At 54.6% G+C, this 23,833-nt stretch overlaps 14 protein-coding genes across 14 annotated transcripts; 6 read left to right on the top strand and 8 right to left on the bottom strand.

Annotated features, from left to right (window-relative positions):
- Positions 1-418: 418 nt before the first annotated feature.
- Positions 419-3,619, bottom strand: CABS01_09875 (Rad4 transglutaminase-like domain-containing protein; the record flags this gene model as incomplete). The annotated part of the gene is made up of 2 exons (XM_060543231.1): positions 419-1,265; positions 1,314-3,619. The coding sequence occupies 2 exons, from the start codon at positions 3,617-3,619 to the stop codon at positions 419-421; spliced, it is 3,153 nt and encodes a 1,050-aa protein (XP_060399929.1).
- Positions 3,620-4,332: 713 nt separating this feature from the next.
- CABS01_09874 (AN1-like Zinc finger) lies at positions 4,333-5,268 on the top strand (the record flags this gene model as incomplete). The annotated part of the gene is made up of 1 exon (XM_060543230.1): positions 4,333-5,268. One exon carries the CDS (start codon positions 4,333-4,335, stop codon positions 5,266-5,268), a length of 936 nt encoding a protein of 311 aa, XP_060399928.1.
- A 196-nt stretch (positions 5,269-5,464) lies between these two features.
- On the bottom strand, positions 5,465-6,383 carry CABS01_09873 (uncharacterized protein; the record flags this gene model as incomplete). Its single annotated transcript, XM_060543229.1, has 2 exons — positions 5,465-6,149; positions 6,202-6,383. 2 exons carry the CDS (start codon positions 6,381-6,383, stop codon positions 5,465-5,467), a joined length of 867 nt encoding a protein of 288 aa, XP_060399927.1.
- A 129-nt stretch (positions 6,384-6,512) lies between these two features.
- Positions 6,513-6,863, bottom strand: CABS01_09872 (uncharacterized protein; the record flags this gene model as incomplete). Its single annotated transcript, XM_060543228.1, has 1 exon — positions 6,513-6,863. One exon carries the CDS (start codon positions 6,861-6,863, stop codon positions 6,513-6,515), a length of 351 nt encoding a protein of 116 aa, XP_060399926.1.
- A 48-nt stretch (positions 6,864-6,911) lies between these two features.
- On the top strand, positions 6,912-7,299 carry CABS01_09871 (uncharacterized protein; the record flags this gene model as incomplete). The annotated part of the gene is made up of 3 exons (XM_060543227.1): positions 6,912-6,959; positions 7,064-7,188; positions 7,254-7,299. The coding sequence occupies 3 exons, from the start codon at positions 6,912-6,914 to the stop codon at positions 7,297-7,299; spliced, it is 219 nt and encodes a 72-aa protein (XP_060399925.1).
- Positions 7,300-7,523: 224 nt separating this feature from the next.
- On the bottom strand, positions 7,524-8,387 carry CABS01_09870 (uncharacterized protein; the record flags this gene model as incomplete). The annotated part of the gene is made up of 3 exons (XM_060543226.1): positions 7,524-7,811; positions 7,871-8,082; positions 8,147-8,387. 3 exons carry the CDS (start codon positions 8,385-8,387, stop codon positions 7,524-7,526), a joined length of 741 nt encoding a protein of 246 aa, XP_060399924.1.
- Positions 8,388-8,915: 528 nt separating this feature from the next.
- On the top strand, positions 8,916-10,308 carry CABS01_09869 (uncharacterized protein; the record flags this gene model as incomplete). The annotated part of the gene is made up of 5 exons (XM_060543225.1): positions 8,916-8,966; positions 9,039-9,089; positions 9,148-9,851; positions 9,916-10,085; positions 10,190-10,308. The coding sequence occupies 5 exons, from the start codon at positions 8,916-8,918 to the stop codon at positions 10,306-10,308; spliced, it is 1,095 nt and encodes a 364-aa protein (XP_060399923.1).
- Positions 10,309-11,020: 712 nt separating this feature from the next.
- On the bottom strand, positions 11,021-11,480 carry CABS01_09868 (uncharacterized protein; the record flags this gene model as incomplete). Its single annotated transcript, XM_060543224.1, has 2 exons — positions 11,021-11,063; positions 11,275-11,480. The coding sequence occupies 2 exons, from the start codon at positions 11,478-11,480 to the stop codon at positions 11,021-11,023; spliced, it is 249 nt and encodes an 82-aa protein (XP_060399922.1).
- Positions 11,481-11,755: 275 nt separating this feature from the next.
- Positions 11,756-13,191, bottom strand: CABS01_09867 (uncharacterized protein; the record flags this gene model as incomplete). The annotated part of the gene is made up of 2 exons (XM_060543223.1): positions 11,756-12,719; positions 12,809-13,191. The coding sequence occupies 2 exons, from the start codon at positions 13,189-13,191 to the stop codon at positions 11,756-11,758; spliced, it is 1,347 nt and encodes a 448-aa protein (XP_060399921.1).
- Positions 13,192-13,913: 722 nt separating this feature from the next.
- CABS01_09866 (thymidylate synthase) lies at positions 13,914-14,982 on the top strand (the record flags this gene model as incomplete). The annotated part of the gene is made up of 2 exons (XM_060543222.1): positions 13,914-14,065; positions 14,124-14,982. The coding sequence occupies 2 exons, from the start codon at positions 13,914-13,916 to the stop codon at positions 14,980-14,982; spliced, it is 1,011 nt and encodes a 336-aa protein (XP_060399920.1).
- Positions 14,983-16,035: 1,053 nt separating this feature from the next.
- Positions 16,036-17,277, top strand: CABS01_09865 (centromere binding protein B; the record flags this gene model as incomplete). The annotated part of the gene is made up of 1 exon (XM_060543221.1): positions 16,036-17,277. The coding sequence occupies one exon, from the start codon at positions 16,036-16,038 to the stop codon at positions 17,275-17,277; it is 1,242 nt and encodes a 413-aa protein (XP_060399919.1).
- A 1,618-nt stretch (positions 17,278-18,895) lies between these two features.
- Positions 18,896-20,954, bottom strand: CABS01_09864 (SH3 domain-containing protein; the record flags this gene model as incomplete). The annotated part of the gene is made up of 3 exons (XM_060543220.1): positions 18,896-19,822; positions 19,878-20,651; positions 20,796-20,954. The coding sequence occupies 3 exons, from the start codon at positions 20,952-20,954 to the stop codon at positions 18,896-18,898; spliced, it is 1,860 nt and encodes a 619-aa protein (XP_060399918.1).
- A 1,828-nt stretch (positions 20,955-22,782) lies between these two features.
- CABS01_09863 (uncharacterized protein) lies at positions 22,783-23,419 on the bottom strand (the record flags this gene model as incomplete). Its single annotated transcript, XM_060543219.1, has 2 exons — positions 22,783-22,886; positions 23,083-23,419. The coding sequence occupies 2 exons, from the start codon at positions 23,417-23,419 to the stop codon at positions 22,783-22,785; spliced, it is 441 nt and encodes a 146-aa protein (XP_060399917.1).
- CABS01_09862 (uncharacterized protein) lies at positions 23,316-23,635 on the top strand (the record flags this gene model as incomplete). Its single annotated transcript, XM_060543218.1, has 2 exons — positions 23,316-23,351; positions 23,495-23,635. The coding sequence occupies 2 exons, from the start codon at positions 23,316-23,318 to the stop codon at positions 23,633-23,635; spliced, it is 177 nt and encodes a 58-aa protein (XP_060399916.1).
- Positions 23,636-23,833: the final 198 nt, after the last annotated feature.

Below are 23,833 nucleotides of genomic sequence, written 5' to 3'. Positions count from 1 at the left end.
AGACTATTGCCGATTCCTCTTCTGATTTCATGATGTATCAGGCTGTGAATGCAGTTACTTCACACGCTGACACCTTCTCTTCTATTGGATGCAATGTCCACTTCTCAAAGTGATCAGGTGCTCTTGACTTGACCGTACATACACTAGCAGAGTCGCAGAATCAAACCCTTCTAGTCGGGCCAGCGCATCTCGGCATACGAGCTGAAGAAGGAATAATCCTCCATTGGTGGCGATAGCTAATAATGCCCCCATCTATGCATCTTGCGACGAATAAGGATGGTGGCACACCTACTGTACTACAGCCGCCTGCCAGCTGCCCAGTTTTGTCCACGACTCTCAAATCCCGACGCACAGTGATGAAAATCCTCAAGCGGTTTCCCGTCTTGCATGATCTCCTTCGAGCCCAGACGCAGATGCACTACTCGTAATCATCGTCCGAGGCCACGAAATCGTCATCGTCGTCCTCATCCTCATCTTCACTCTCAGATACGGGCCTTAGCCGGCGCCTAGATGATCGCCTCGCCACTGCCTTCTTCTTGGGCTTCGGTCTGGCTTTCACTGGTGCAGGAAGAGGCTCGGGTTCGGGTGAGCCTTCCATCTGATCCTCTGCATTTTCCGCGTCTTCCGCGCCATCCGAGCCGTTGCCAGCATGCGGTTTCTGATCATGGCCGTGATCCACTTGCAGGGCGTCATCCATGTCTTCATCTTCGTCGTTCTCATCCACCACTGGGAAGAAGCCAGAGGTGAACCTCTTGGGTTGTTCAACCTCTTCTTCGTCGTGCCCTTCGGGGAAGAAGCCGCCTGCCATCTCTTCTTCTCTCATCTGCATAGCTTCGGCGTCCACCTGGTTCTTGTCTCCTTCTTCCTCGGCGTGAGCATCTTTGGTAGCCTTGGCCGCCCCGTGTTTCTGGAAAACAGGAACACTGTCGTCGACATGACCATAGTCCTGGCGAATACGCTCCACGATCCTGAGACCTTTCAAGAACTTGCTCCACATACTCAGCGCTGCTTTGCGGCGCTTCTCGTCCTCTTTGCGCGCTCTCTCTGCCTCGTCTTTGCGAATTTCTTCCATAACCTGGTCGTGATACTCCTCGGCGATGACAACGCCTTGAATGACGGGGACGGCCATTCGATTGCCAAACTCAAAGCCCACAACGGCTTCGGCGTAGTCGATCCCGAGCCTCTTACAGACCTTGACGGCTCCTCGGAACGGGACGTGTGCGGCGCCTTCGGGACACATGTGCTCGGCAAAGAGATCGATGTTACTGGGATGTGTTAGCATTTGAATCCATTCAATGAGCACGCAGACATACCCGTAATTGTTCTTCGGGATGACTCCATCTGTTATAGGCGGCGGAATAATCCAGTCCGTTTGCTCAAAGCTGTACAATCCTTGAAGAACCTTTTCGCCGCTCGCAGCCTCGGCCTCGGCGATCTCTCGTCTCCTGTTGGTCGTAGCCGCGCGATATGGCACCCTCTTCAGGGGCATCTCGCCAGGTTTGGGTGCCCTGCCTTGCTTGTGCCATGTCTCTGCGCTCTTGACGTTGACCACGTCCTTCCTCGAGTAGACCGGTTCTGGAGAGAATTCTCCGCCCTTCCCCTTGTGGAGAAAAGTCTTGACTGGCTTTGCTGTAGGTAGCAGGGCCTCCTCGCGCTTCATGTGACGCTCGAGACAGAACTCTTTAGACTGCTTGTAGTACGCCATAGTTTCGCTACCTTCCTTGACCTCTTTCTTCTCCGGCTGGGCGGGTTTAAGATCTGTCGAGTCCTCAACGTCGTCCTCCTCGGTGAGCGGATGCTTTTGACTGCCCTTGACATAGCCCTTCGTAGCTGACTTGAACCAGTCGAATTGGTCGTATCGTTTTACCTTCCCGTGCCTGTTGTAAATCGGTACCTTTTCCAGTGGCATTCTCGCCCCTTTTGTACGACCTGGCCACAGTTGCTTTCGCAAATAACGAACCGTTACGTCCTTGGCTGTGCCATCCGGAGAGAATCCAACAACATATGCCATGACTTGTTTCGCTTTCTCTGCCTTTCCTCCACGCGGCTCCAGAGACTCTACCAGTTCTCGATTAGTACCGACAATGTTCTTGACGATTGGATCCGCTGGCAGATATTTCTTCGTCACCGGCGAAAGCACTTCCGTCCAATAATGTGGAAATTCCAAGTCCTTGTCAAACTTTTTCGACCTCGGGGCTGACTTTCGTGGGGTCACTGCCAACTCTACGACCGACGCGTCATCGCTATCCGGATGCTCCAAGCCAAGCTCATCATCCGAGTCATCTATCTCAATGACGGCGTTCTTGCTACTGGCTTGTCTCGCTCCAGTTTTTCGTCCAGAGGTTGTTTTTGGTGCCTGCTTCGATGTCTTCTTCACCGGAATATTCTTAGTCGTCGTCTTCGCGCCCCTTTTCGCTTTACCGCGTGTGCCATCTGCTGCCTCACTCGCTTCGTCACTGCTTTTTGGTGCCGAAGTTGCAGTCTGTTCCGTCTCAGGATCTGCCTCCTCCAACTTCGTCCAGCCGAAGCCAACTGGCTGGAGATTCGCGACCATCCGTGCCTGCAACCCCAAGGCCCTCAAAAGCGCGGTGAAAAGTTGCGATCCCACATCTCGGCTTCCTGTGCAGTCCTGAGCGCATTTCCGAAACCCTTCAAGTCCATTAATCCGCTCTCCAAACTTTTCGTCATCTTTCCCTTCCTTCTCCCAGGCTTTTCGTAACCGACCAAGTCGTTCAGGCGGCATGTATCCCCACTTTCGGATCCCGGGTGCCGTGACGCGGAAGCGTTGCCTCCACCACGCCGCGAGAGCCCTCATAAGTCTGAACAGTGGATCGCCGTGGCTCATGTCGACAGCACCTGCCTCCAGCCTTTCAGCGGCAGCGCCCCAATCCCGAGAGTCGTCGTTTTCGGTCTTCTTTCCTTTGCCCTTTCCTCTGGTCTTCTTCGCTGGTTTGGCCACCTTCGTCGGTGTTTGCTTCGGCCTGGTGACTAAGCCGCTGGTCCTTCTCCATCGCTCTACTTCTTCCCACAGACGAGGCGGAACATGAGACATCATGATCGCCTGGACTTCCTGGTCGGATATCCATGAGTTCCTAATGGCATTGTGCCACAGAAGGTACTGGACGTGAATGCAGTGCGTCAAATTGCGAACCTTCTTTTCACGCTTCGTAGGTCCCTTCTTATCGCCGTAGGGATCAGTCATCGCGGTACCAAGCCCGGCGTCAAGGGTGAGCTGCAGGTCTTTAGAAGTAGTCGGCGCTACTGCCAAGGTGGCTCTCGGGGCAGGAACATCCTCAAACTCGATGTCGTCGTTATCGTCATCTTCAGAAACTTCCTCCACCTTGTGACCGTTTGCAAGAGGCACATCCTCGAAATCGCCGTCAGATAAATCGCTCAAGGAACTGGTCTCGTCACTGTCGCTGATGGTATCAAGCGCAGCGCGGCCGACCTTGGATGACTCAGACGTGGTGGTAGCATCTAAATCGTCGTACAACGTCGGCTTTCTGCGGCCGGAGCTGGCGGGAGTCTTTCCTTGCCCTTTCGCTACCTGTTGGCGTTTTGGGGTCTGCTTGACCGGCGACTCCTCGCGCAACCGCTTTCGCGGTACATAAGGAGGCATTATGTCGCGTTGGTGTCAGGAAAGAAACATGGTCGTAGTTCAGAAGCGCAAGCTCTGAGAAGCTTTGCAGGGGAGATGCGACAGGACCGTTAACAACGTCATTGATTCGCGAGAAACGCGCAGGTACGTGACCCACTTTAGGGGTCCGGGGACCCGCTAGATCGGATCCGATTAAATACTGGGTCACATCCGGGGATCGCCTGGGTCGCCCCTCCATTAGCTCCGGCTCTTCGCCGTTATTTCCATGTCTCTCAAGGAGAGCAGTTTGGATGACCAATATCCACAGAGACGTTTGACTTCCCTCGGCATACTGCGGAAGCTTTATTGACTTTGTGATCCAGCATGCCAAACTAGCTCACATCATTGTAAAATTGCGACTTTGGTTAGTGAGCCGTGGCCCATTATGGATCTTACCCTTTCAGGCTGCAAGTGGCCACGCACACGCTGTACTTGGCGCCAACTCCCAGCGGTTGCCCCGCTGACAGCGACCCGTGGATTGAGTCAACTTAACTGAGCGAAACCCGCCAACTGGCGCCTTCCAGACCCTTCCGCCGCTATTTCTCATCAACCCGACATCGCCATCTCCGTTACTGCCACTCTCAGCCTCGTGCCACCCACTGCGCCCACCTTGAGGTCTACGCAAGCTCAATAAATCTCCGAAGACTGTTCAATATTATAGATAAATAGACAAAGAAGCCAAAAACGTCATCGCAATGGCATCCTCATCCACCCCCGAAGAGACGAGCTACGTCAAGATGGACGAATCCAAAGACGGCTTCGACGAGACCCTCGTCGGCAAACACTGCGAATACGAATACTGTAACCAGCTCGACTTCCTCCCCTTCTTCTGCCAAAGCTGCAAACACACATTTTGCCTCGACCACCGGTCCGAAACTACACACAAGTGCGCCAACGCCGGCGCCTGGGCCGAACGCCGGCGAAAGGCGGAGCTTGCGAAACCCTCCTACGGCCAAGGCCGCCAACTGCGCGATACCGTCACCCAGAAGCCCTGCGCATCACCGACCTGCAAGACCACCATCGGCACCTCGCTAGTGACTGGCGTCCACTGCCCGGGCTGCAATCGCGACTACTGCCTCAAGCACCGCCTGAAGGAGGACCACGACTGCAAGAACCTCGTTCCGCTAGGCGCGCGGCCGGGGTCGCAGATCGACGTTGCGGCGAGGACGAAGAGCGCATTCGACAAGTTAAAGGCTTGGGGATCTGCAAAGAAGGAACAAGCTGGCAGGGCCCTCCCGAAACCGAAACCCACATCCGCATCTGCGCGCCTGATCGCTGTGAACAATCTTAAGAAGACGGCAAAGGGCGACGATAAGCTCGCGCAAGAGAAGAGAGTCTACCTATACGTCGAAGCAGAAGTCGCAACCGCAAAAGCAAAGTTCCCCAAGGGAGAGTTTTTCTTCTCCAAGGACTGGGTGGTGGGTAGGGTGCTGGACGAAGCCGCGAAACGGTTACAGGTGGAGAACCTCAACAACCGATCATCGAATGAGCAAGACAAACTACGGGTGTTTCACGTGGAGGGAGGACGGCTTCTAGAGTTTAACGAAAAGGTTGGAGCTTCGCTTGTCAGCGGCAACACTGTAGTACTGCTCCGCGGTGTTGGGCCGCCGCCTGATCTCATGGAGGTTTAGCGAATGATGATGACTTGATGAATATGTTCATAGTGGCATTTTCCGTATATACCCTCAATTACACACCACACGCCGCCAAATCAAGGGCCGTGCCAATCGCTTCCCTTCATGCCATGTTCTGTGAATTGGAGATTTCCTTAATGCGCCGAGCCAAATCCGATTGAGTTGTGATCCAAATCATCCTTAAACGCCACGCCTACAGTTCCTTTTCCTTTGGTCTCTTCGCCAATAGGTCTTCACGACCGGTGGCTGGTGCGTTGCCAACGAACTCCTTACCACCGTACGACTCAAAGCCCTTGTGAAAGATCCACTCCACGGCGTTCTCGACCGGCTCGTCGAAAAGGCTAGGCAAGAAGGGTACGACAGCGAGGCCGAGACCAATGGGGCCCCAGGTCCTTATCTTCGGGTTCTTTGCGTTCTTGAGAGCTCGGCCAGAGTACCTCACGACGCTGTGGATGGTGAAAGCCGGAAGACCCATGCTGGCAATGCTCTGGAAGATACCTCGCTGGATCATGACTGTCCTGTAATCGTCCAGCGGCGCGACCTTGCCACCCGGAACCACTTCGCTGGGGTGCGTCGCATCTGACACGGCATCCGGCAGTCCCGTGATCTTTGCTTGCCGTGCCGTAAGCTGGAGGTGCGGGTTGAGGACGCGCTGGTTAGCCCAGTACGCCTTGTAGCCTTCGTAACTGACATCGCCGAGGATGTAGAGCCACGAGATTCCGTAGGCGGTGCGGACGAGACCGGGATGCGCGACGGGCCGGAAGGATTCGCCAATATCAGAGGTGTAGGCGACGTATCGATGGGCGGACATCATGATGGTGCGGATTCGTGTCACGTAGGCGGCATAACGGACGTTGGATTCGGTGGACTCGGGCGCACTGTCGCAAGTCAACTCAGCACTCTAGTTCAGTCGCAACGGTCGGCACTCACTACCCGTCCACCAGCTCGTCGAAGAAGTTATCCTCTCTGTCTGACTTGTCAACTATTTTTTGCAGCGCCGCTGGCAGCTTCTCACGTGCCGGCAGCTTGTTGGGGTCGAACGTCTTGGCGCCATCTTCCTTTGGCGACTCTTTCGGTTGTTCCGGTGTCTTGTCCTGGCTTCTTCCCCACATGTTGTGTGCTTTTGGTGTTGATGTACGGATTACTTCGTCTGAATCTGAGCTATTACCACCCAGGTTCGCTTTTCGGAGGCTGGCAGCTTTATGTGTGCATGGATGGCGGCAGTGCTGGGGGAGGGGAGCCTAAAGGGTAATGTAGTCGCCCTGCGCCAGCGCGCGCCGGAAACGCCCGCGGCATGAATCTTCTGATGTCGGTTGTGACGTCGGCTGCTGCTTGGTTAAGAAAGGTGCATCGGGAGCTTCAGCCACCGAGTGCACTTGCATAAACTTATCCGTCTGTGGCGCAGCAGCGATACGGAGGTACATGTTGGTGGCTGGAAATCCCCGCTCTCCCGATACTGGCCAGAGGCTCAGAGCCGAAACTGAGGGCCTGACAATCCAGGCATTAGATTCTCCAGCTTCCGAACGAATTTCGAGCTCCGAGTATCGACATCCACGACGAATCTCATCCATCTCCAATTGCCTCCACCCCATCGAACCAATTCACCCCCGAAGGCTCGCAAACCCCCTAATACCGACAAAATGGTTCAGATGTACACTATCGCCGGCCGCCAGATTGGCTCCCACTACGTATGTCGCTATCCCGAGCGCGCCTCTCTGCCTCCGCTGCTCCCTGCAACTCCCGAACCCGGCCCCCGAGCATCATCCCAAGGCTAACCTCTCTTTCCGCGCAGCTGGCCATGGGCGTCCTCGCGACCCTCTTCGGCGGCGCTTCCTACGGCCTCAGCGGCAGCAAGCCCAAGGCTACTGCCACTCCCCCCATCAACGCATCTAGCTCCGACGAGGCCGACTTCATCAAGTGCGTCATTTCCCCCTGGTCGGACAGGAATCCCTTCCCCATTTGCTGACGAGGAGACGTAACAGGAAGTTCTTGGACAGCGCGGACAAGGACGAGAAGGCGAAACACTAGACGGGCGATATTCCGGGCGAAGTCAATGGTCTGTTTGCGACCTAGTGTATTCATAGAGGGTTTGGTTGATGGGAATGAAGACATTTTCTGACCAGCAAAAACGCGACGACGACATGTACCGCGAGGGTGACTCGGAAGTCGATATCAGTACGCAATTTTTCACGATCTTTATCCAGCAACAATTGGTCTGGACGCAAGACGGATGATCCAATTGATAGGAGGGATTACCAGGGGACCAATCTGAACTCGTCGTCTTCAAACTCCCAAAACGTTCCCGAGGCAATGACGCCCTTTTCTGACTCTAATAATCGTACAAAGACTTCAGCTCCATCCACCGGTTCTTTGGTGCCGCGAAACCCGTTGAAAGCTGTCTTGCAATGCCCGGGGCTAGTTGCCCAGAAGACGACTTTGTCATCGGACGACCTTCGTTCTTCGGCCAGGTGGAATTGCAGGGTCAGCATGTTCAACGCAGCTTTTGCCATGCAATAGTTGATGGAGGCTGCTGGCGGAAGCTGTGTGTTGTGTGAGACAAGTCTGTTACCGAAAAGTGCGGAAAGTGATATGTGCTTACCTCCCCATTTGCTGTTCTTGTCATGCTGCCTCGAGCACTCGAGGTCATGATGACGCGAGGATATTCGGATTTGCGAAGAAGCGGGAGGAATGCTTGAGTGACGATGAGATTCGAAGTGACACAGTTTGCAAGCACAGAGTTGGTCGCGGACCGGACATCGGGGAGGTTAAGTGATTCTGAGACGGTGACTCTGGCGGCGTTATTGATCAGGACTACCATCATTAGCTGCCCGGATTCGCAGTGAGAAGATAGGTAGTAATTCACCATCTAGTTTACCATACTTCTCTTCAACGATGGTTGCAGCGGCGATAATGCTTCCGTCATCCTCAATGTCGAATGGGAGTACGTCTAAGGCTTCTTTGATACCAATGTCTCTCCATTTGCGAATCGCTTTTTCGCCAGACTCATGTGTGCGACATCCGACGAGGATGGTGAAGTTGCTAAGTCGACCGGCGATCGCCTGAACAATACCAAACCCGATTCCTCTGTTTGCGCCAGTGACAAGAATGATAGCCATGGTAACTGTACTGAAATACAAAATGCTTGGCGCCAGAAACCTCCCAACAGACTCTACAATTGCTTTTATATCATCACGCCGTGCTTTATGCCGAAGCTCGCTGCGAGTCGATCACCGGACTTAGTAAGTCGTATGGTCATAAACCCGATGTTGGCGCCGGGATGGCGGAGCATGCTGTGTAAGCCCGACACGGCGCCAGTAAACTCTACCCACATCGTCCGAGCCCGTTTCGGCCCCAGTCACGGCAATGTCCCGTGCCGGAGCTCATGGCAGGCCGATTCATCAGTAGACGCGGAGACTGATCCGAACCTTTTGCGGTTTATGTCTCAGCTGAAAGTAACGGAATACTATTACTAAGAGAGGGAAGGCAAATTGTAGGGATTTTCAGGTGTTTGCTGCAAACGTGCTTCCCGGTTCAATCGGGGCCGTAGGGGTTAGTAATTTAGCTCAGCCAAGTAGTGTCAATGATAACCAACTCACCAGAAACAACATCCAAGAGAATATGTGTGCAAACAGAGCATCTTCATCATGACAACCATTGAAGAGAAGAATATCAAGTCTGTTGCGACTCCACTCGAGGTAAGAATATCCTTTACGGCTCGTAATGAGAGTCAACGATCTACTCAGATCTACATGCTCACTGCCGAGTAGATAGGCGATCGTCTCAGTCCGACGCCAGCATCACGTCCCAGCTCAAATAAGGTGAGAACCTCATGTTCCGTTAGAATCTTTCCTGAGTTGCTAAAGAGATATTTTGCAGGCGGGCATCTCAATCATCCAATACGACCCCGCTCTTACGTCCATAATCGGCCCAAGGCCAACTCATGCCCTCCTCCTATCCTCCCTAGACGCCTCAGCCAACGCCTTTTTCCACCGCGGATGCGTATACATCCCCTCCCGAAAAGAGCTATGGACGACCTCCGCCCCACTCGCAGCAACTGACCCTACGCGGCCCCCCACGATCCTCATGTCAAAGGTCAACGTCGAGCCCAGCAAGACCAACGACATGCTCGCCGTAAAATGGGCCAAGATGCGCCCGCCTCCAACCATGCCCATGCCGGCGGGCGGCTGCTTAGTCGGAGAAGACGTCGCCGTGTGGTGTTCCCAAGGAAACATGGCCTCGCAGACGGGCGGCGTGCTCACGATGCAGGCGGGCAGGCACCCGCAGCGCGTGGCGTCCGGCTACTACGGCCACGACTTCAACTCCCCGCACAGCGCGGCCGTCTCGCCGCTGGACAACGGCATCTGGTTCACGGACCCGTGCTGCGGGCACGAGCAGGACTTTAGGGCGCGTCCTCAGCTGCCGCCGCAGGTGTATCGGTGCGAGCCGAAGACGGGCGAGGTGAGGGCCATGGCGGATGGGTTCAAGCGGCCGACGGGGATTGCGATTGACGAGGAGTTTGAGACGGTGTATGTTGCGGATGCTGGTGGTGTGCGTGTTGATGGGAGTCTTGACTTGACTGAGTGAGTTCTTTGTTTCCTTGTTTCCTCGTCTTATTCCCCTTCAGCTCTGACTAAGGTATTTTAGACCGCGGAGTATCTACGCTTTTGACATTGTGAATCGAAGTGGTTCCGTCTTCCTGGCGAATAGGCGGCTGTTCGCCCTGGCTAGGAGAGGTGCTCCCATGCACCTCATGTGCGAGGATGGTAATGTGTGGGCGGCCTGTAGCGACGGCATTGAGATTTGGAGTAATGGCGGTTCATTACTTGGCGCAATTCTAGTTCCAGGCAAGTTTGACCGCTCTGAATCTGAGATTTCATTTTGTGTGCTCCTAAGGATGCTAACATGGCCTCTCTGGCAGGTGGTGTCATGAGCTTCTGTCGCGGGCCAGATGACACGGTATTTATCTGTGCCGAACAGAGGTTGTGGAGGCTCCAGCTGTCTGGTGATCATTCAGTTGCTAGCCCAGAGTTGCTTTGAGCTACAGTGATATAACTATGAAGACTGACATGAGGGTATGGCTATCAAAAGTCTTCCTGATAACCACGCTTACTTTCAATGGGGTGAGGAAGTTGTCGGAAGCATGGGTGTACAGTGGGCCTAGAAAGTAAGGTGGAATTCATGTAGCATCGTAAGACAATTCTTTACTCGGCCCGGAGTGTCTTCAAATCGATAAGCGAGGCACTTGGCTGCAAGATAGTAGGCTGGGAGATGGGGAAGATCCTGAATATCCACGACTGCCTTTGGAAGTCGATGTGACCGCAGCGAAACCTCAACCTAAACCAAGCACAATAATATTCATCGGTTCTCTGGGAGTACTCAAAACTAGACGTATTGAACCTGCTCACGCTGCTTCTTGAGTAATACAGTCATATGAAAGCTGGTAGTTTACGCATACGTGGGAGCCTGCCAGCACGACTGATCTCTTCTTCTCATCGTTGTACGTTTACCCTTGAACAGACGCACCATGTTATGAATAAAATAGGATTTGAGCTGCCTGCAAGACAATAAAGAAGGTAACAGCTGATTTGTGCTTCCTGGGCACGTTTAAGAAAAAATGATATTCACATGGTGGCACAATCTAGTCGTTGTGAGGGACTAGATTTCAGCTCTATCCCGAGGTTTTCTTCATACAAGATCGCAGTGTATTAGACGGCTTAAAGATTCCTCACTTTGACGACACAAGCCAGTTTTAGCGTTTGACGTGGCGGGCGTACTTGTGTAAAGGGCTCGCTCTAGACGGTCAGCATAGCTAGATTGGGAGATATTGAAGACTGGAATCGATTATAAAAGTATGTCCTTAGTAACTATGTAAATGTTAGGGGAGGCAGTTGTCACGTCATAGAACAATATCAATCTCCTTTTTATCATGAAATATTTTCTTATCGCAATCAATTGCATACCTCTCTTCATGTAGGTACTATCCAATAGAGAGTATATGCTTACCCTGTTTGAACGTATCGTATCGTATCCCAGCTCCTAGCCCAATGACCCAAAGGGTATGGAGGCTCATGCTGCAAACCTCGAGAAACTTCAACAAGTGCGGGAGTCGTCGGTGGCGTAGTTGTTTGCGTCAGTGTTACGAATAATAGACGCACGAGGAGCAAACCCACAACCAATATGATGGACTTTCCGTTCCAGAACAAGCACATACGACCACACCCATCGGAAAATTCGGGATCCCGTCCGCTCTCCCATAGACAAGCCGATGAGGGCCAGATTAGTAGTTGAGTCGGTGACGATCAGCGAATACCTGGTGATGTATGTTTTTGATTTTTTTCGTTTTCATTGCCAAATCTGATGGTGGGCGACGCTGATAAAAAGACCACTGTGGGTCGGCGAACTCGACAACCAGTTGGAATGTAAGCCTCAAGGCCTGGAACTATTGTATTCGTATCAATAAGGACTATCTCCATCTGAACGTACTCTAAAAACCTCCTTGTCCAGTCGTATCTAGCCGTCTACACACACCGAACTCCTGCAACATCTGCCCAACGACAACCATGCCCCCTATCGCAGGAGTAAAGCAAATCGCTGCTCCAATGATGACATAGAGATAGAACGACGTCTCAATGATGCGGAAATACTTTGCAACCAGCCAGTCTATCGCCCGCTGCATGAACGTCGCCCTATCAAGAGCATACGCTATCGCGTCGTTCGCACGAATCTTGTAAACGCCGTGAATCTCAGAGGGAAACACAGTGAGCATCCTGATGACCGGACCCATGACGATGCCAAAGATGAGCCAACTGAGAATCCAAACTTGCTGGTAGATAGTGCTGTGCCCGGGGCTGAACCCAGTCACGCCCGCGACGAGGATGGCCGGCATTAGGAGAAGTACCGTCGTGACGGCAAAGTACGACGCATGAGCCGCTTGAGAGGGCCAAAAGGTCCGCAACGGCTCCTTGATGCTGTCGAGGTCGACGCTGGCAACCATGCCGGAGAACCTGCCCCCCAACCTCTTCGCCTTGTCGAGGTCGGGGGTATGGACGAGGTAGATACAGTTGTACTCTGGCGTGACAAGGAGCGCAATGAGATTGACGAGAGACATGAACGCATACGGCGCCACAGTCACGCCGAAGGCGGCATAGCCATACCGCTGGAGCTGGTCGCCCTGCGTGCGGTAGACGGTCGTCACGCCCCACGCGGCTTGGCCCAGGGCGAACAACGCCTTGGGGATGTTGTACGTGCTGCCCAGCTGGATGTTGGAGCGGTCGAGGTGGGCGGCCCCCGAGCCGGGAGGCGGCATCAGGGGCGTGCCTACGGGCACCTCGACCAAGATGAAGCCCTTGGGCAGGACGCAGGTCCCGTGGATGGTCCGGGAAGAGTGCACCCACCGACCAGCGCCGCGAAAGCGAGAGCGATACCATTGGGGGGTGGGGATATCGTACCTTTCAGCATGAACAAAGTTAGTCACAAGAAAATGCGTATTGATTTGAAATGCCTCAATATTCTAAAGCGGATTCTGTTCAACACTTACCAGCTTCGCGCCCTCTCAAAGTTCATCCGCCTCAAGGACGTTTCTATCCACGAGACCTTGGACCTCTCCGTCTCGTCGACGACCATGCATAGCGCCCCGGCCCTGATAGCCCGACTGAGCTCGTCGCGCCTAACCGTGCCGGCGTGGGAGAGGAGCCAGCGGGCGGCGCGCAGGGAGCCGGTGCTGGGTAGAAAGAGGGCCGTCAGGACGGTGAAGCAGGTCTCGAGGATGGATTCGCCGGGACGGCTGGGGAGGGTGAGGGCGTGGACGAAGTAGTTTGTTGCGTAAAAGATGACAAAGTCGGTCCAGATGGGAGGCGTACAAATGAGTCTTGGGTCGCCATGGTTGACGGTTCCCGGCGGTACGGTGATGGTGATGTTCATCGTCGGCCCTGAGGTTTTGTAGAATACAGACGCATCTCCGTGAAAGTGCAACTTGAGCAGACTGCTTAATTGAAAGATATGCCAAAGGAAACGGAGAGGCGGTAAATGACCGAGTAGAGGTTTCGAGGCCCTGGACACCGAGGTCCCGTATACAGAGCGTCTACGTCAGTTAAGAAGAAAGCTCAGCTCTCTTCAGAGACAACTCGAAGTATCGAAGTCTTTGCCAATATAGGTGAACGTTATAAGTCGACAGAGCTCATCTGTCCGTGTATCTTGTAAACCCGTCACGCCAGGCAGTGACCTGTGAGGGGGGAGGGGAGAACACATCGTCACCGAGTAAGTCTCAAGCAAATGGACATGACAAAATCCCGAATTCCCATCACACATGAACGTCAGGGGCGAATAGGAAAGATCCGACGGCTGAGTCTACCGAGATGATGTTGAAACGACTTCTCAGCTCAGACTCGTCGGATTGGCTGCTCCCATTCGCCCAAAGTTCAGCAGAGATGGAACAAGCTCCGGCGCATAGAGATGCTGCAGCCGGCAAGACCCTTGCTCCCCGGCAGGGCTTATCTTATCAGTTGCGAGCTCCCTTAGTCAGCAGAAATGCACTTTAATCAGACGCGTCAAGACGCGTCTTCCGCGGGGCATTCCATTTCGAGGAGACATCTCACTCTAGAGAAACCACAGAAACTTGCTTTTCCAACATCTTGGACGCAACAATGGCACCAGCAGCTGTCGAATCCACAAACATGTCTGTTCCCGAGAACCCTACGAAGCAGAATGGCGCTTCCTCTGCCAAGCGCCACGAGGAATACCAGTACCTCGATCTCGTTCGCGAGATCCTCGAGGAGGGCGAGCACCGTCCGGACAGGTAAGTAGAAGGAAAGCAACCAAAAGTAACGAGCACCATGAGCTGACACAGTTGACAGAACTGGCACCGGCACCTACTCAATCTTCGCCCCGACTCCTCTTAAGTTCTCCCTCAACAAGAACGGCGAGCCCCTCCTGCCCCTCCTCACAACCAAGCGTGTCTTCCTCCGCGCAGTCATTGCCGAACTCCTGTGGTTCGTCGAGGGCAACACATCATCGCTCGCCCTGAGCGAAGCCGGCGTCAAGATCTGGGACGGAAACGGATCGCGCGAGTTCCTGGACAGCGTCGGCCTCTCCCACCGCGAAGTCGGCGACCTCGGCCCCGTGTACGGCTTTCAATGGCGCCACTTTGGCGCCGAGTACGTCGACTCCAAGACGGATTACACGGGCCAGGGCGTTGACCAACTGGCCGAGGTCATCCACAAGCTCAAGACGAACCCCTACGACCGCCGCATCCTCCTTAGCGCCTGGAACCCAGCGGATCTGAAGAAGATGGCGCTCCCGCCGTGCCACATGTTTGCGCAGTTTTACGTCTCGTACCCGCGAGCCCGCGGCGCCACGCCCGCAAACGAGGAGAAGCCAAAGGGCCACCTCCATTGCCAGTTGTACCAGCGGTCTTGCGACATGGGACTCGGCGTGCCCTTCAACATTGCCAGCTACGCGCTCCTGACGCACATGATTGCGCGGGCGTGCGACCTGGTACCGGGAAGCCTCACGCACGTCATGGGCGACGCGCACGTCTACGCGGACCACGTGGACGCGCTCAAGGTGCAGCTGGAGCGGGAGCCAAGAGACTTCCCGCTGCTGGAGATCAGCAACAGGGAGCCGGGGTGCAGCATTGACGGGTGGAAGGTTGAGGACTTTGTGGTCAAGGGGTATGAGCCGCATAAGACGATTGCCATGAAGATGTCTGTGTGAAAGCGACGAGGTCTATGCGTTGCGGCGGGGGAAGGGGGATGACAGTTGTTGTTTTTTGTTTTACTCTTTAGGGAGGGAGGAGGGGTCTGATTTTTGGCCCTTTGGTTGGCTCGGCATTGGGAGTTGGGATCGGAACTTGCATTAATGAAGTGCGACGGTGACACCCTCAGCATGTGGCATGAATATGAGGGAGAAGCTGTCAGCATTGAAGGAAAAGTAGGTAGCGTATTTTCTTGTCCAAGGTAAATAGACTTGTGGGAATATCAGCCAGCATTGAATGGCTTGCTTGCTTGACGGAACAACTGGCCATTTCTGTGGTGACTGAAGTACATTGGAATTGATTCACGTCGGATCATCAACTTCGTTTACTGGCATTACGCCGAATGCCATGTCGGATTCAACAGAGTGATCCAATTGCAAAACGGATATGAAACTTATCCGTAAATGACAGCTGCGAGTTGATGCAACCCACGCAGAGAAGCTTGGGCCAGCCACCCCAAACGAAATGTCCGGGCCAAAGATAGGTACTTTGTAAGGTATGGGTAGCAGAGGGTAATTGGTGGTACCAGGAGTAGCTACCTTAGCTCATTGGATGCATAAACAAGTGACATGCAACCTTGGCGGATCTCCCTCGAACCGCATGTGCTGGCTGAATAAGCCGTGCTACAATCCTAATTCGTACGGCCCTCGCTTCGCTTGCAGCTAAACACTTGCGCTTTCCCACATTTTCCCTCTCCCAGCTTGCTCCCTCCTCTTCCTTAACCAAAACTCCCCCCCCTTCAACCACTTCGTACACGGATACAACGATTCTCCCAAACCACACCACGACACCCAGACCACCACTGGCGGCCCCCTCGGCCCCCCCTTCATCCGATTAAACACCCTCCCCCCGCGTCTTGCACATATTCACATTACCTCAATACACGGGCTTTTGTCCACCGAGCGAAACCCCCGTTCGTCGCAAATCGCGGTTTTCGGTGGTGGTGGACGCGCGCGTCGAGCATCGGGAGGATAGTCACCAAAACGGAAAAGAGAGAAGTTCCTTCATCCACCATGTCGGACCACGACCACACCCAAGACGTACACCACGACGCCGCCCACGAACTCCACCACCCCTCACAACAACCCGACGTCCTCCCCGGCGGCCCGGATCCGGACGTCACCGGCAGCCCCGTCGGCGGCACACCCAAGGAGCGTCACTCCCTCACCCTCGACCAACGACGCGCCCTCCGCCGCTGGGCCAATGCCCAGACAATCCGCCCCAGCCACAAGGCCTGCATCGACTGGTTCTACGCCCAGTATGGCCAGCACATTTCCCAGTCCACCGTCTCCCACTCCCTGAGTCCCAAATACTCCCGCCTCGATGGCGACAACCCCCAGCTGAGCGGCAGTCGCCTGCGCTTCGGCAATTGGCCCGACGTCGAGAAGCTCGTCCTGCGATGGTACCAGCAGGTCCAGGCCACCGGCCGCCACCCGACCAACGAGGAGCTCGGCGAGAAGGCCAAAGCAATCTTCACCGCCCTCCCGCGCTACAAGGACGAGACGCCCCCCGAGTTCTCCCCCGGCTGGATCCACCGCTTCAAGAAACGCTACGGCCTGCTCATACGCCGCCAGCGCCGCCACGGCGACGGCGGCATCAACCCGGCCGAAGACATCGCCTACCTCGCCGACTGCGTGCCTCGCCTCATGGCCCTCTCCGCCGAAACCTCCCCCGCCGCCATCCGCGAAGCCATCCTCCGCGCCCTCGGCGTCGAAGCGAGCCTCCAAGTCTGCGCCCTCGTCCGCGACGAGGTCCTCCGCCGCCTGAGCGCCGGCGGAACCGCGACGACGAATCCCATGTCCCCGACCTCGGCCGTCCAACATACCCCCGACCCGCACAGCGCCGACACAAGCCTCGTCGGCCCGCCGCCGCCACCACCCCCGCCGGGAAGCGACACGCCCATGTACGGCGACGAGGACCCGGACATTGTCCTGCAGAACGCGCTGCGCCAGCTGCAGCAGGAGGAGGCCGAGGCCGAGGCGACGGCGGCCGCGGCGAGAGAGGAGCGCGAGCAGCGGGAGCGCGCGCAGGGGACCGCTGCGGCGGCACTTGCGACGCCCGCCGTGCAGAGGGTCGTGTCTGCGTCGAACCGGTTCATGCCGTCTACGCCGGAGCTGAACCTGACGCCCATCAAGAACGACGACCCGGTCTCGGCCAACGAGAGGCCGCTGCGGTGCCCGTTCTGTGTGAACCAGCGTATGCTTAGGACGATTAAGGAGGCTGTCGAGCATATGTCTACGCACGTTGTTGTCTAGGGAGATTCGATTGCAGAAGACTGGGAAGGGTATTGAAGGTATGGTAAGGGTTTAGCGAAAGGGAGCAGAGTGATTATCAAACGGAAAACGGAAACCTCCCCAGCGAGGGATATTCCAGTAGTTGGTAATCCATATTTCGGGTTTGCCGACGTATATCAGAAGGATTATTAGAAGGCGATGGACCAGTCACCACTTTCACAAAACGAAAAAAGGCTTTTTGCTGTCGGATATGGGAATGCAGGTATCAAGGGAGGAAAAAGCACAGTCACGTTGCGCGTGTGTAGTTGTGTATATAGGTGTATGAGTGCCGGGGGCCTGAGGGAGTTGCTACTTTTTGTAACCTATTCTTGCACAAGGTACCTTAATGATGAATCTTATGAACGCCATTTACTCTTCGACATAAGGTACCATGCAGCTAGTCTAGCTAACATTACCTGCCATCTACCTGTATCTTGGGACTCGTCCTGTCCCAATCACCTAATCACAACACGCAAAAAGACGAGAAGCCCAGCCCCCTACAAGAGGGGCCCACGAAAAGATCCTTCCAGGCCCATACCGACCTCTGCCGTCATGCGAAATGAAGCAAGGATGTTTTTTTTACAACAAGAAACGGGACTCGAGCCCGTGATCCGTAGGTGCGGCGCAACTCAGAAACAGAGATGACCTTCTCCGCTACACTACGGGCCTTGGTGATGGCATGAGGTATTGCTATTCATTATAGAGGGTATCGAGGGAGCGAATGAGAGGTTGGAATATGCTGGAGACGGGTAGGTTCTGATAAATATTCATCAGTGGGGCGAGGCGCGGACAGCAGGTTGTTTGGATACACGTCTGTGGCTCGTGCACATGGTTCACATCCTCCCTCACGCGTATCAAGATTAGGTAGGACTCATTGAACAGGCTCGTCTTGATTCATCTCTGGCTAAAACACGGGTATAGGGCCCGTCCCTTGCCCATCTGTCCGAACCTCATCCTCATTCGTCCTCACGTTCGTTCGCTCATCATCAGAACCCCCAGAACCGGTCTTCCTTCCCGTGCACTTCGCCCGAGTTCTGAGGACCAGGCCACCGAGGGGAATGCCAGTTGAGAAAGGGTCTCGTGCTAAAATAAAAAGAATTGTGACAGCTCAAGTCAGCCGTCTAACCAATGAACGCCCGCCAATGTCCTCTCTCCGTGGTTCTCGTGGTGGAAACAAATCCGTCTTGCGTCTGTTTGAGAAACTCTTGGACAGATATAAACCCTCGAGGGCTGTATCAATACTTCTTTTTCCCCATCATCAACGTCAATAACCATCAAAAAGAAAATCGTAAGTGGGGACCCTTTCGAGGGCCAAAGAAGTTTAAGAGAAAGAAAAGGGAGCGTAGCCGCTTGCGCGAAGGAGAGTCGATCCACTGGCGCATCATGGTCGTATATCGAGTCCAGCTACTAAGAGAAAACAATATAGAAGTGAAAAATCAGCCATCGCCTGTGTAATAAGACAGTAGATAGCAACGCGTCGCGTGCGCTGGGAATCATGAAGTGAGAATGCAATGGCGGGTGGGGGGTATGCTTTTGTCTCTCAAGTAGTCGTGAAAACCATCTAGGAAAAAGTCCGAGCTGAGTAGCACCTTGTCGAGCCTTAGACCTGCTCGACGTAGAGGAGGAGCTTCTCGTTCCTTTGCAAGGCGTAGTCCAAGTCGTTGTCGCTCATGAGGTTGGGCTTGTCGCCGGTGGGTTCGTCCTTGTAGAAGAGCTGGACTTCCTCGCCTACTGGGATCTTGAGCCTGTCCACAATCTTGTCGTACAGCTGCTGGAAGGAAATGTCTGTCGCAACCCGGATCGCGATGAGATCGCCGTTGAAGTAGAGCTTGATCTTCATGGCTTGAACTTGACCCTGGCCGATGGCAGGAGAAGGCTGTGACTGCGACAGAGATGACGGCTGCCGGTTCATTCCGGGCTGGCCCATCGCTCGTTGCTGAGCACCGTAACCATTGCCATTCAAGTTATTCTTGGAGGATTGTCGTGAAGCCGCATCTGCTGGTGATTCGTTCGATGAAGGCTGCGAGCCGCCCGATAGTCGGTATTCGTCGCTCGGCGCATTGGGGTCCATCTCGTAGTCGCCTTCTCTGGGGGCGAAGAATTGCTTGACGAGGGTACACCTTGCAATGTAGGCAGGCTGCGCGAGGAGGTTCTTAACGTAGGCATCTAGGTTGTGTAGCCGGCCTTCCGTGATTTGATCTGTCACATAGTTTACTGGACCAGGCATGTAGGGGAGTGTACGCTTTTGCGTGCCGGTGTTTCCTGCCTCGGCCGGGAACTCGGTGAGCAAGGCAATCTGGAAGTCGTAAAAGTCCTCGTAGTATCTGGACAGTTCCCAGTGACGGCCATCCTCCAGCACTGCTTCAATGACGAACCAGTACTTGTCTTCCGCAAAACAATACCTCGGAATACGGGCTGAGATGGGAGCGTAAAGCTGCGACGCTGGTTTGGCGTAGGGACTGGGTTGAGCAGCTTGCTGAGAGTTGCGTGATTGCTGGTAGCTAGCTTGTTGCTGCTGCTGCTGCTGCTGTGTGGCATGCGTTAGCCTCAAGGTTTCCATGATAGAACGAGGAGAAACGTACATAGTTGGCACCGTTCTGTGAACTGGTGCGCCCGCCCTGTTGAAGACTCATGCGTTCCATTCCTTGCTCGATGGAGCCCTGTTGCGGTGCACCGTTGTCGAACTTGCCCAGTGTGATGCTGCTGTTCTTGTAGTCGGCCGCCATCTTCTTCCATTCTTCGACCTTGGGGATGCCGGCCTTCTTGATTGCCCCGGAGGCGTCTCCGACAGCGGTGTCCGTCGCCATATCGCGTATTTCGACAAAAGATACGGGTATCAAGCCGGGTCCTCCCAATCTGCCGATAGGCTTGGCGACAAACCATTCGGGGTTTGATTGAGCAATGACGATGATGGCCTCACCAGCCTTAGCCTCCAGCTCGTCGGCGCGCTCTGCAACAAAGTCGTACATGACGATACCATAGACCATCGCGCCGGACCTGCTGCCGGACCTAGACATACGCTGCGTCGGCTGAGTTGCGGGTGGTGATTGCATTGCGCCGGGAGGCGGCGCAGCCTCGGCATAGCCGGAATCGTGATCGGGGTTCTTGGAAATTGTCGGAGACATGGTTGGTGGCCGGGGCATAGCACCGTCAGACTGGCCACTATCTCTTTCGGTTCGGCCTAATGCTTGGAAAAAGGCTACAGGTACGAGGCCGCGGGCGTCGGGCAGTGCTGGGTTGCAGGCTTCGTACCAGTCGGGGTCGTTCTCTCTGCCGATGACGTGGAAGAAGTCGCCGCGCGAAAAGCTCAGCTCTTGGTTGGACTGGGCTTCATAATCGTATAGGGCTCGGATAACCTGGTAGGTGGATTCCAGCGGTCAGCATACGGAGTAAATGCGATTGCGTAGTTGTCAGCTTTCCCCCCACCATACGCATACGCGCGTGGTGGAGGCCAAGGCGCATGGGGCAGCATGGGGATTGAGGCATCTATCAGCACATACCTTCTTTGGGGGGACAATAGCAACAGCAGACTTGGGGGCAATGTTGACTTTGGCATTATCCTTTTCGCCCTTGATGGACCGACGGAGGGCCTGCATAAGGTGAGGGACTGTCAGTAAGTGATCGGAAAACCGATTTCTGGACATTGATTCGCGATTCATCGTGGGTATGAGCATGGGCGCATGCGGGGTTGTTCATATACGGCGGAAAGTGGGAGAAAGGGGGCGCAAAATGTCGCAAAAGGGCTGAGGGCAGAGATACAGAGAGGTAGAAACAGAGCGCAGGCAAGATTGTGCACCGGTTTCTTTTTGGGGAGGATGTGAAGTTGTGAGAAGGAATCGCAAGAACACAAGAGTGGTGTTTGGTGTTTGGTATTGGTGGTGGTGGTGACATGCGCGCGCACACGACTGGGTTTCTGGAAAGAGGGAGAGAAACTATTGATAGGGGTGGGAAGAGGGGGAAGAAGATGGATGGAAATGCGATGCAAGAAGCAGAGAGAGAAAGAGAGAGAGAGGATTGCACAACAGCAGATACCAGGAGGCAGGAGTGTGGAGGATGACGAACCTTCATCTTGTGTGACGCTCCCTCACTTTGGGGAGGAGAGGACAGCTGCAGATTCTGGCAAGAATTAAGTGCGATGCTGTTGCGAAAAGGAAGTTGAAGTGGGAGTGGTGACGGGGGGCCCTGTTGCACCACACGGGAAAGTATGAAGTGGTGGTTAGGTACTGAGTGACTGACTGACTACTGACTGATGTTAGGCAGGTGCAGGCAGGTCAGGTCAGGTCAGGTCGAGAGAGGGAAGATAGGGATAATTGGGTGGGAAATGCTCCTTCCGCCAGGCAAGGCAAGGCAAAGTAAGGAAGGCAAGGCGTGATTGGGCGCAAACCAGGGGGTCTTCGTAGGGGGTGGGCGTGGATTGCGTGGATCAGTGTGCAACTATAAGCGACACTGCGACAAGACGAGACCCAAATGTCGATGTCTGTTGAAGGTGCAAAGTAAGTGGTGCAAGTATGAGCGTTGCAATTCCAGTTGCTGTTGCTGTTGTGGTTCGTGTGTGTATACCGGGCGGGATTCTCTCCAAGAGATGAAGGAGGAGAGGTGTTGCTAGTTGGGTTTGAGTTGAGAGTGTTGTTCCTTCCACTGATGGCTTGTTTTCTTTTTTTTTTTTTTCCCTTTTTTTTTCTTCCCTTCGACAGAGGGAAGGAGAGAGGGGGAGGGAATTGATTGATTGGGACTGGTAGGTTACCGGGACCAGGCTGATGCCAGTGCGAACGGGAAGGAAGGAGGGGCGATGATGACTGGGTCGCACTTTCCCTTCGGATTGCGTTCCTTACTTGAGTCGTGGGGGAGGTGCGGTTTGGAAGGCACGGAGTGGTGGTGGTGGTGGTGCTTGCCGTGGACCGTTGGGCTTTCTCTGGAAAGGAAAGCGACGGGCTGAGAAATGGTGCGGCAGGCGGAAAGATCGACGGGTAAAAGTCGTTGGTTCCTTCTTGAGAATGTTCTTTATCCTCCCCAAGGTCTTCTTGTTCGACGTCGTCGGCCTCGGTGTTTGGCGTAGGTTTCCTTTCCTTGCCTTTCCTTTCTCTTTTCTTACACAGCTCCTTTCTGCTCTGTCCGTGCGACTTTTCGATCTTTCTCTCGCCTGCCCGTTTGTGTGTGTCTCTCCAATACGCTTTTACCACGCGATCAGTTTCGACAATGTCCTTCCGAGTTTTCCGCTTCGTTTTTTTTTTTATTTTCTTACTTCACACGGAGCAAAAAGAAGAAAAGAAAAATCGTTTCCACTGGATATCGGGCTGGCGCAGTACTTCGTGGGATTGTCTCTCCTCTGCTTTCTTATTCGGACTCGGAAGACGGCTGTATCCTTCTCTCTTTCTCGGCCTCCGAAACAGGGTGACCCGCGACTCAACTCGGGCTACACGGTACTCGGCGGGGTCGCAGGGGTCGGATGTGAGGTTGGCAGATGCACAACTTCTCGTCGTTCCTCGATCAATGACTGTCGTCCAAGACTCCAAACTTGAGCTTTTCGAATGCGCGACCAAGTGCAAAGATTGCGCTGAAGTGCGGCGTGCGGCGGACTTGCTGCGAGTGACCTGGAGGGTTGAGAGGAGGTGAGGGAAGCGACTCGAGAGAAAGCGGCGCGGACGGACGAGGGTAGAAAAGGCTCGTTCGCCCAACCAAGCATCTGCCCAAGGTGCCTGGGTACCCCGTACTCACTACCACCTACTTTACTCACTTTACATTACGGAGCGCTGCGGCACACACACACACACACACACACATACACACTATGACCACACTCCAACGCCCGGGATGGACTCCCATGGCCCAAATCCCACCAGACCAGACGAATCGAGGGGGAGACGGTTGGAGAGGGCTTGACTGGTGGGACTCGCCGACGAGGGTCGCCGACACCCCGGTCTGTACCCGTCTGTCCAGTCTGCCCACTGGGCGTGGGTGGGTAAATTGCGCTAGGGTTACGGGTGGGTGTCCTGCCCTCCAACGAGGGTGTCAACTTGCAGATGGCTATGGATGGTGGCATGCGTCTCGCCACGGGAGTATGTGGGCAAAGGCCCTCGTGCGCCGTGTCTGTCACCTTGTGTGCCGCGCCGCCTGCCTTTCGCATGCTCTGCTGCCAGGCTATGCGAGACACTGCTACTGACCATCAACCGTGCTTCAAGTTCATGGATGCCATCCATAGGAGAATGTTTCTTCTTCAACCTTCGTCTACATTTGTTACAGCCTTTGGCGCACCAAGTCTCCGACAACCGTCACTTGGCAGTACACTTACACCATCACAGCTAGAACAGCAGCCACCGTCAGAGATCGCTCCGTCTGGTAACGCAGCAACAGCAAGTTCGGGAGGCACCCGGTGACAGTTGACTGACAGACCAGTCCGAAGACATCGAAGCCGTCGCCCACGAGCACAGAGACTAAAACCGTCTTACGTACGGACCGGGCATTGCGCGAAACCACAGCGGGCGTGGTGGCCCAGCAGCAGCAACCCTCAGATGGAAAGCTTAAATCACCCCCCAAAAGT

Source organism: Colletotrichum abscissum (assembly GCF_030869225.1).
Source record: "Colletotrichum abscissum strain IMI 504890 chromosome Unknown Scaffold_24.1, whole genome shotgun sequence".
NCBI lineage: Eukaryota > Fungi > Ascomycota > Sordariomycetes > Glomerellales > Glomerellaceae > Colletotrichum > Colletotrichum abscissum.
The sequence above is the reverse complement of the archived record's forward strand: the minus strand, read 5'-3'. Positions and strand labels throughout refer to the sequence as shown.